The sequence below is a fragment of the Mizuhopecten yessoensis genome, unplaced genomic scaffold (genome assembly GCF_002113885.1).
Source record: "Mizuhopecten yessoensis strain PY_sf001 unplaced genomic scaffold, ASM211388v2 scaffold6863, whole genome shotgun sequence".
NCBI classification, from domain to species: Eukaryota; Metazoa; Mollusca; class Bivalvia; order Pectinida; family Pectinidae; genus Mizuhopecten; species Mizuhopecten yessoensis.
In genome coordinates, this window is record NW_018406762.1 from 382,179 (window position 1) to 393,494 (window position 11,316).

Below are 11,316 nucleotides of genomic sequence, written 5' to 3' on the forward strand. Positions count from 1 at the left end.
TGTGCAAACGACTGTTAAACATTGTATATACATGTGTGTACGTGTGTTATCACATGTATACATGTGTGTAATACAATGTGCAAACGACTGTTACACATTGTATATACATGTGCGTACGTGTGTTATAACATGTATACATGTGTGTGATACAATGTGCAAACGACTGTTAAACATTGTATATACATGTGTGTACGTGTGTTATACCATGTATACATGTGTGTGATACAATGTGCAAACGACTGTTAAACATTGTATATACATGTGTGTACGTGTGTTATACCATGTATACATGTGTGTGATACAATGTGCAAACGACTGTTAAACATTGTATATACATGTGTGTACGTGTGTTATACCATGTATACATGTGTGTAATACAATGTGCCAACGACTGTTACACATTGTATATTCATGTGTGTACGTGTGTTATAACATGTATACATGAGTGTGATACAATGTGCAAACGACTGTTAAACATTGTATATACATGTGTGTACGTGTGTTATACCATGTATACATGTGTGTGATACAATGTGCAAACGGCTGTTACACATTGTATATACATGTGTGTACGTGTGTTACAACATGTATACATGTGTGTAATACAATGTGCAAACGACTGTTACACATTGTATATACATATGCGTACGATTGTGTTATGTTTCATACATGTGTGTCATATAATGTGTACACGTGTATTACACAATTTGTACATGCATATCATTAAATGTTTCATGCAATGAGTAGACATGATTGATACCAAGTTGTACGTTTGAGTCATTCAATGTTAACACGTGTGTATGATACGATGAATATACGTTTGTTATACAAGTTGAACACGTGAGTTATACAACATGTATACGTGTGTTATGCAATGTGAACACGTGTGTTGATACAATGGATATACGAATATGATACAATTTGAACACGTGTGTTATGCAATGTGTACACGTGTGTTATTTAATGTTAACACGTGTGTATGATACAATGTGTACACATATAAAGTTACTAGCAATAACTCAATCACGTGACGGTTTATGTTAGACAACCCCTTTTTCATCAGGGGAAAAGAAATTATGGTAATTATGGACAGTTTTGACTTGTCCTGATTTACATGACTAAGGGCATTGTTGATAGTTTGTGAACCTGTAGCTCTGATAAAAGTCTTGTACTGATAAAATTCACGTCACGTACTGTCAACACCAACTCCCCTCTGTATTACTGTATACCGTTAAATATGGCTTTCCAATGTTTACATCAATGTACTCGTACCTTTGAAAGTATTTCGGAAACTTCCCAAACGACAAACCCTAAGTGCATAACCATTTTCCTGAGGTTGAAATTGAATTAAAATACACCTTAGCATACCATTAATTACTGTCTTTTGACAAATAAAATCTAGTGCTATATTTAGATTTGAATAAAGATTGAATATTTCTGTGTATTTGATAACGACTGTATTAGAGGTAGGTACTTATTGAATTCGGTTATAATTACAGCATGCCAACATTAATTCACACTACACCAAACAGCTGCTGCTTGGGGCCAAAAGAGGTGGATATCAAAAATGGAAGTGAACGAACCCTTTATTGCGTAGACCTAAAGAATTAGAGGAGCACAGTTTAAATAAATAAATCAAGAGTAGAGAGTGTCTAGCATTGCCATTACTAATCAGAGATCACTGTTACAATCAAGGTTACAACAGACTTCGGGGGCTACGGTATCCACCAGCAGAGACCACATGTACCACCTTGGATCCTAAAGATGAACGTGAGCCACACACATGTGATTGCACCTATACATTCGGTTATAATTAGAGTTTGTAACAAGAGGCCCAGAGGGCCTGTATCGCTCACCTGAATATGTTTAAAATAATTGGTATGAAGTAAAGATATAGCACGCCATGGTAGGTGCTGTAAGTACATATGAAATTTCAGAAACATCCATCCAGTACTTGAGATAAAGCGAGAACAAACTTCAAACAGAGTCCCACCCCTATTGGGCCCCGCCCCTCAGCCCCCAGGGGGATGGGGGGGGGCAGACCCACCGTTTATACAAAATTGGTTCCCCTTCACCCAAGGATGCTCCAGACTAAATTAGGAAAAAATCCCTTAGTCCCTAGGGTAGAAGAAGGATTTAAAAGGTTTTACCTCTATTTCCCCTATTGGGCCCCGCCTCTCTGCCTCCATGGGGCGTCAGACACACCGTTTATACAAAATTGGTTCCCCTTTACCCGCGGGTGCTTCAAACCAAATTTGGACAAAATCCTGTCTTCCTACAGAAGTAGAAGGATTTTGAAGAATTTGCTATGTTTCCCCTATTGGGCCCCTCCCTGCTGCCCCCAGGGGAGCCACATTGGCTGTTTATTCGAAATTGAGTCCCTTTTGCCCAAGGATGCTCCATACTAAATTAGGATAATATCCCTTAATCCTTATGGTAGAAGAAGGATTATAAAGGTTTTTACCTCTATTTTCCCTATTGGGCCCCACCCTCAGTCCCCGGGGGGGGGGGGGGCACACCCACCGGTTATACAAAATTGGTTCCCCTTTACCCAAAAATGCTTCAGACCAAATATGGGCCAAATCCTTTCATTCCTACATAAGAAGAAGGATTTTGAAGAATTTGCTATATTTCCCCTATTGGGCCCCGCCCCTTAGCCCCCAGGGGGGCCAGACTCACCATTTATACAAAATGTGTTCCCCTTCCCCAAAGGATGCTTCTGACCAAAGTTGGTCAGAATCTGCTAAGACTTTAATGACTAGTAGCGTTTTAAAGAAAAAGGTGACGGATGGACGGACGGACGACGGACGGACGACGGACGCTGCGATATGGCATAAGCTCACCATGGCTAAAAATGAATTATACTCAACCCTACAGCGTTGTTCTTCTTCTTACATACCTCAGTGCCAATACACAGAAGTTAAAGTCCAATATTTAATGACGACTTCATGTAATGTATTTGTTTACCTGTTACATGTACAGATATATAGACATATATAACACATGTACAATGTCATTCCTATAATGGTCTAGTGTATGTTTTATGATTCAATATAAAATATTGAAATAGTTGATGTAATGTGATCGCTATCTTCATTGATTTAACAACAATAACTGTATGTTTTATCTCGCGTAGATCCACATTACATTACAGAACGTACATATCTAGCTACACATCTAAATATAGAATATAAAGGGTACTATCTTTATGTCACGAAGTATCAGACAGTTTAAGTTGAAGAGAACATAAATATTCTATACAAAAAAAGTCTTCAATCTTAATTTGTCAACAACATACCAATATATATGGTCTCCGTCGGGTATTATTTAACAAACTCATTATTGAACTCGAGGGTGTTCTACGGAAGGGTGTTAGTGTCATATGATGTCATTGTTATGTCGTAGTAACGACAAACGATACAGAGTTTTACACACCTTTCTCTCAACTGTAGTTTAGAACAGTTCTGATTTTCACCTTTCTGACCCCTAACATCACGTACGAGTCCTAGAAGGACGAAGCTGCTGAATAGTGTAATATAATGTTTGTTTGTGTACAGAATCGATCACCAATTATAACAGGTACAGTCACATGTACGTTAATCCTAAAAACCTATACAATCTGCCAATACTCATACGGGCCTTTATTTGACCACGTCACAGGTCTTTGTGAATTGCCGTCCTCATCTGGATAACATTTTAGTTCACATTTGTATAATCTACTTGATAGCCCTCCATCAGTTCTCACGGTCTGTGAGTTCTCACTGTGGTGTACATAGGTATGTAATTGTACTCGATCATCTGTATCTACTATATATATAGTGTACTTAACTCTGTTCTATATTCTAACATATTCTGATTAACAAATGAATCAACACAACGTTCCATGGATGTTTATAATTTTATTATTTGATAGATACATAAATAATTAAAATTAATTTTCGTTTTGTTTTCTGTCCAAACACATGATAGTACATGTGTTTGTATAAACACAAGTAATACAATGTGTCACGCTATGTAAAGTAGATCAAGATAACATCACACACGTACCACAGTGTTACACAGACATTTTAATACACTGTTGAATTTGTGAATAGTGATATAAAGATATTCGGATATTCCGTCTAAAATATTAAAATGTTAAAAAATAGTGAAACCATATTTTATTTGTATTTCTTGTAAAACAACTGGATTTATGAATTGTAGAAACGTTTTCAGTTTTTGGATTTTAAGAATTTGACCGAATATAGGAAAATAAAACTTGTAAATGTAAATGACAGATTATTGGTCAAAGCGTTATTGTGATCATTATCTGAGAAACTGTAGTATATCTATGTGTATCTTTCGTTTTATGATCATCACACTTTCATATTGCTATTAAAATGTACATATAAATATATATATATATATCCAATCATTCTAAAAAAAAAACACCTATCAATTATAACGGTAAATCGTCCAAATATAGGCAAAATAAACCATTTACGTCACGTGATACATGATATTGAAGTTTATGAGAGATTACATTATATTATAGAGGATAGATCAAAACAAAGTCAATTGAATCTATCTGTTGACACAACAGGTGATTAAAAGACTGCTCAACCCCCAAACACGGGCATATTATTTTTGTCCGTGAAATCATTTTTTTAGCACATATATTCAGTACAAACTAAACTTTTCTTTTGAAAACAAATTTTCCGGTTGGATGCGGTTCCACTTTTTTTCGGTCCACTATTTCCATTACGTGCAATATACAGTTTATTATCAACCGTTAACGTTACTGATTATCTAGCTTCACACCTTAATAAAGTCAACGCCAATTTTACACCACATATCAATAACTGATCCATTCAATTCTATAGATCTATATATGTAGTACAGGTAGAACATTAAGGGATTATCTCTAAACACATTTGTACCCGGCGATATGTTCTATCATTACCACGGATTTCTGTATGTCACAATACTTTTCTAACTCTACAGTCGCATCACGTGTACGGTACCGTCCACACACCCGATCCACACGTTCCCACACGTGTCTACAGCCACCGCTGTAGGGTTGACCACTCCATGTTTCTGGTCCAGGAGACACGTGGCCTGTGTACTATCTCTCGGTAGGACATGCACCTGGTTGTTAGTGTAGTCCGGTACAAACAGTCTGTCGTACTTGTCACATGAAATCTTACAGAGGTTCCTACTACCAACCGTTTGACCGTTGTATAGTTCACCAGACCATTTATAATTGATTGTACCAGATCTGTCTGTTATGATTGATACATTACTAACGTTCGACACTGCAATGTCTCCTGACGACAAACATGTAATATACCACCCCTCCATTCCACACGTCACCTTCCTCACAATCGTACCTGACTGATTCAGTACCACTATGTCTGGTGTGTTTGTACTAACTAATACCTCGTCCCTCTCGTTGATACTGATGTCGTATGCTCTATGTGGTCTGATGTCAGCAAATGTTGTCACCTGTTTGTTATGTAGTGATAGTTTATATACATATGTACTACGTGGATCTCTGGTCATAAGTATGTCTGTTGTCCCGACCATGGTGATTCTGTACGGACAGAAGCTCAATTTTACTGTCTTGATGACCACACCCTCCTTGTTAACCAGTACCAGACCCTGGTATTGAATTATTGATAACCACGCGTGACTGTCGTCGACTGGACATATACCGAGTATTTGATCTTGTTGAATAACAGTAAACTTAGAAAGACGTTGAACGTGTTTACTGTCGATGTCTGTCTTCTCGTACTGGTTCCCGTGGTGTAATTCACCTAACATTTTCGACAACAGGACGGGGTCGATACTTCCGGTAACAAAGCTTGGTAGTTTCGGTAGAACATCCTTCACATTAACATCATACAATGGTAGAGTTGTCCTCAATGACCTTTCCATTTCAAATGTACTCGTTGTATCCGTCATTTCCGCTTTTTCAAGCAGACTCGTCAACTCTCTGACATTTTTCTCCGATTCTTGACAATCTTTTTGATGCAATACTGCTTCTTCCTTTTCCAGGGACGATAACTCGGCCAGGACTGCATCCGCGATAGAATCTATTTCTGACTTTATCATTGCCCGCTGTGTGTTAACGTCCTTTCTCATTGTATCAATGTTACCTTTGAATGTTTTGTGACCATACTTCGACGTCTCGTTCTTGAAGTGTGCAATTCTAGCAGATATTGCTGTCATATGTTCTTGTAAATGTTGCTTTTTGATTTGAAATTCGTCTTCAAAATGTTTCCAGTTGTGTTGTTTGTGTGTCTGGGAAAAACACATCAAACACATCAGTATGTCACAATCACTACAGTACACGTCACACAGTTTACCGGGATGTAGTTTACATACCTCCGGTACAGGCTTGTCGCCCTGACGGGTAGCCTTCCCTATCGACGAGACGTCATCGTTTCTAGTTTTCTTTCCGCGTGTATGGGTTTCCTTACACCGGTCACATAAATTCTCCTGGCAATCGTTACAGTACCATCTAACCCCGTCTTCACTGTCACACAAATCACACGTGTAGGTAACGGGTTCCTGGGCACGCCGTACGGATCTGTTACTTGCCATAGTGTCTGCTGTTTTTGTTTGAATGTGAAAAACTTGACTCACAGACAGAGAAACGCCACCTTACTATAAACTTCCTTGTTACAGTATGCCACGTGACCAGAAGTCAGCTGATAAGTGATAAATAGGTCATAACTTCATATTATATATTACGACATATGGTCTGGAACTTCACCGATCTATTAATAGATCAAAAGCAACCTTCCTCTTAAATTCAAATTCTCAATGAAAATAATCGTGTTTGTCTATATATTGTTGTGAGTATAACACCTAAAATTTAATCATCGAAACTTAGTACCAGTTATCTCCCTTTGAACGATCAACACTAGACCTTCCGTAATATATTGGGTTTTGCCAGCGTTTAGCCAACTACTTACCCCCCTCAACCTAAATCTTTCCCCCATTTTATCAATAAGCAATACTCTTATAAATCAATATGTGAAACTTAATTAAAAATCTGATAATCCTTCATTGTTCTACCCCTGCCCAAATTGATATTTCAATAAATACTTATCGTACAGCAATATGGTAGTGAGTGCTTGGCTTTGCTTTTATGTATATCATTTGAAGCTGTCAGTGTTTTACACTTTTGACCTTAAAAATACAGCAATACCGTTTACAGAAAGCTCGCATAACTAGAAGCGAGATAATGATTTTCTTTCTACCCTCTCAAAAGTAATTTTCTCCTGTCTAGTAATTTTAAATTAGAGTTTTCCTCGCCATTTTTTCGTGTGAATGCCCAGCCAACTTAACTGCTAAGATTTATAAAGTTGTAAATATTAGCTCAAAAACAAAAATATCAGGGGTGGCCGAACTTGCACCGGTCTCCCGTCTGTAGATTTTTTATCGTTGATGATTGGTAAAAATGTATTCACAATATAATGTTTGCATCAATGACGCCATTTCCAAAGCTAAAGTAGATATTTGTTCTTGTGCGTAACGTATATGTGGGTCGGGTGGTGCATTGGATAGCGCGCTCGTCTTCACCAAGATGGATGGATTCAATACCAGTTACCTGCCCGACGACGCGGGTTTTCTCCGGATACTCCGGTTTCCTCCCACATTAAGAATTAAATCATCTGCGTGCTTCCGTCAGGTCACACAAAGAAGGATTGAATAAGTTCGGGGAAAACTGTTTGGTAATTGCTATAGAAAAAAGTGCAAATTACATATTTGACGATAAGTCTATAAAAGTAAATTTATATAGAGAGATGTTAGTTAAAAATGAAATTAAAAAAAGAAAAAATTGTAATACTTTGATGTAACTGAAATTGTCGTTATATCGATATATAGTCTGAATTCCTGTTCCATCCTGAAACACCGGATTGAATTTCAAGTTTTGTAACTGTCACTGATTGACAGGTGATGATGCCAAATAAAATTAAACAGTTTCTGCCTGTAGTTATCAATCGGCATGCATTGTGAAAAAGTTGATTTCGACATAAATGAATTATCCATTGTTTCTTCTATGAGTGTTGATGCATACATAAATTATGTAAAGACTATAACCAGACTTTCAGAAATGTTAATTATTTCGTTCATATACACAATAACGATAGATAAAGTCCAAGATTTTCCGGTTACTTTTCATCCTTCCGGAAAGAACCGATGAAGGCCGATGGAGTGTGACGTGCTTGTGACGTCATAGTATGATCATCTCTGAACGACGTTTCATGCCAGCTAGTATCAAAATTTATGTGATCGATTTTTACACTCAGAATGTATATTAGTTTTTACCTAAATAAATAAGAAATAAAACATGGGTATTATTTTCACTATATGAAGATGTTCATGTATGAGTTGAAACACAATTGTTTTTGCTTCAAGGATACACTTCCTGTTTCCCCACTGGACGTCTACTTCCGGACGAAAAAAAATAAAGGCAATGTGTATAAAGGGAAGCAACTCTGTTTACGCACGCATGCGTTACCATTAAAGAGCTACGCTCTTATTAAAGAATTGTGTATACTAGGAAAATTCATCTATGAGGCAAACAAATTAAGGGTATTATAATGGAATATGATTGTCTTCATTCTCTGTACATTGTCCATGATTTGTGTATAATATGTATTGTATACTGATGGGTCAATGGCCTAAAGTTCGAATAAAACTTCAAAACTTGAATAACTTTTGTGCCATACAATAGTGCATTTTAATATTTAGATATACGTTCAAAGAAAAAAACAATCCATCAAACAATACAATTAGTTTGAGGGGTAATGACAGATTTGAAACAAACTGTTAAACCCAATGAAGGTACAACAGGTTTTTTGTGTAAGGACAAGGTCGTGCATTTCTATGGTTACCATTTCCATCAGGCGACAAACATTCGGAAACCATTCGGGTAATTCCGTCTGTTTGATTTTGACGGCACATCATGATTGGTCGCCGATTCCTCTCACGATATCACTCAGGGTTTCCACTTCCCATACATTTCTATAAATTCCTATTTATTTTTGCCACTCCTATATTTTACCTACATTTTACTTAAAGTCCTATATTACAAACCAATGACAATGACAATTGTTTTATTCTCATAAACAATACAGTGTAGAGAATACATATATACAAATGGGTGGCAATAATACATGGTGGAACAGGATGGACATTAGTATTGTAAATTAATTATGTCATTAATATTGGTAATAAATTTAGCCAATGATGTCAATTCATGTTGTGTTACATAATTGAATAATGTATGATATTTAAATGTGTTTGGTCTTTCATAATAATATCTGGACATATGTTTTCGCCTACTATTGAGAATTGGTTGATGTGTACATGTAAACAGATAATGAAATTCGTCGCCAATTTCTCTTAAATAACATAAACTACATAATCTATTTTCACGTGGCATATTGAACCACCTACCACTTTCAATTGGTAACTTAGTATTACATGTTCTTAACTTACAATACGCTTTGGCCAGTTTGATATGAATTTTCCTTTTAGTTGAAAAATGTGTCTGAGTGATAGGGTCAAAAGGGGTCAAATTCAGACCCAGATGTGAGGTCCTTTATACAAATTGTGAATTTCCTCTTCACTGGGTCTCCTGTCCCTCCTGGGAAGGAAGTAAAATGTACTGTATTTTATAAAATCATTCAATTTTAGTTATAATTATAATCATATTATTGCAGTTCGACAGTATGAAAATTTAGTCAAAGACTCACCCCTAGGGCCTAAGCTAAACTTGGCTAAAATTTCAAGAATCTTCTTCTGGTCACCCATTTTCCCTGCAGAGGGATAAAGTTTACGATAGTTTATAAAGATATCACAAATGAAAATGGCATTGGTTACAGGTAGATGTAAATACCAGATACGATACCTGATATGTTAGGACACTGTTGACAAACTTGCTAGTATTTACAAAAATTAAGCAGGCTTGATGTTCAACTCCTTAAGTTTTCATTTGATTCTTACATAATATTATCGTTTTTAATGACAATTTATTTGTCACCTTTGTATGTGGCATTTAATTTGATATATGTTCATATATATATACAATTGTTAAGATTTAGTTCTGGTAAACTTTCGGGCCTGGTTTTCGGATGAACACAATACATAATATGCAGTAGGGAATTCCTGTATAACATCTACGTCAGCCTATCTGATACACAAACTGTCCAAGCATCCGAGTTCTGGATCTAATATGGATTTTTTACCAAATTGTTGTAACTGTGAAATATTACAACTAAAATTTGTAACCAGGAGACCAGTCTTCGCAAGCTTAACAAATGAACAAATGAGTTATAACTAAAACAGGGTTTTTTTCCCCGAATTTCTGCATTGTATGTACATTCCTGTATAAAAAAAAACCCGTTTATGTCAGAACTCAATTCTACATATGATAAACTATAGAAAAACACTCAAAGAATTAATATCGCGTTTATTCATTGTTGAGCTGACTGAATTACTGACAACCGATCTCTGTACGTGTATGCGATACTCCTAGGAATCAGTGAACAGCTGGGCAAACCTACACAAAGAACGTAACAGGCCATTATGAATGTTCTTAGGAAATGTCAACCGACGGTTCAGTTGTGTTTGACTATATGTTTAAATTTGTTTTAAAATACCAGTTGTGGTTGTTATTTAAGTGTAGATACTATCCTGTAGAACCCTTGTGTGTCAATACAATAGATAACGACGTACCTGTAAACCAGAATCATACGTAATATAGGTCAGACGTCGATACTCACGGTAAGGGTACCTGTACAGGTAAACACAGGTGCAATGAGATGTGTAAAGTCGTAGTTAGAAGATTGGGTTTAAATATGGCAATCTTTCAATAATTGTACACGGTTTTTTTTATGGCCATACAAAGCGGTCTCCGTGAATTTTCTACTTCATTTTGGTGTACCTCAGAAGAAATCTAATTATCCCAAACAAATACTGTAAACTCAAATAATAGCGCATTATCCAATTTTTAATAGATTAGCGCATTGATGAATTAACTCCCCCGGAAATATGCAATACAGAAGAATGTCCAAGAACTTATTTTATGGCATGTAAAATTTAATAATAGTATACGTACATTTATAAATTATCCATACTAGATATGTTCTCAATATCCTAACGATTTTATTGTGTGGCCCCAGATACATGTATATAGTTGTAACCTGCACTAATAGCAATGTACATTTCGATTATTCAGTATAATTAACTCTGATATTATCAATATATCTGATATATTAATGAATAAATACCATGTTCTATGGATGTGAATAATTGTAT

At 36.2% G+C, this 11,316-nt stretch overlaps 1 protein-coding gene across 1 annotated transcript; it reads right to left on the reverse strand.

Moving 5' to 3' along the window:
- Window positions 1–3,914: 3,914 nt before the first annotated feature.
- LOC110452737 lies at window positions 3,915–6,669 on the reverse strand. The gene has a single exon (XM_021501382.1). It carries the CDS (start codon window positions 6,583–6,585, stop codon window positions 4,978–4,980), a length of 1,608 nt encoding a protein of 535 aa, XP_021357057.1. The 5' UTR covers window positions 6,586–6,669; the 3' UTR covers window positions 3,915–4,977.
- Window positions 6,670–11,316: the final 4,647 nt, after the last annotated feature.

Excerpts from the sequence above, each read along its gene's own strand:
- LOC110452737 (XM_021501382.1), bottom strand. The coding sequence starts at position 6,585 with ATGGCAAGTAACAGATCCGTACGGCGTGCCCAGGAACCCGTTACCTAC.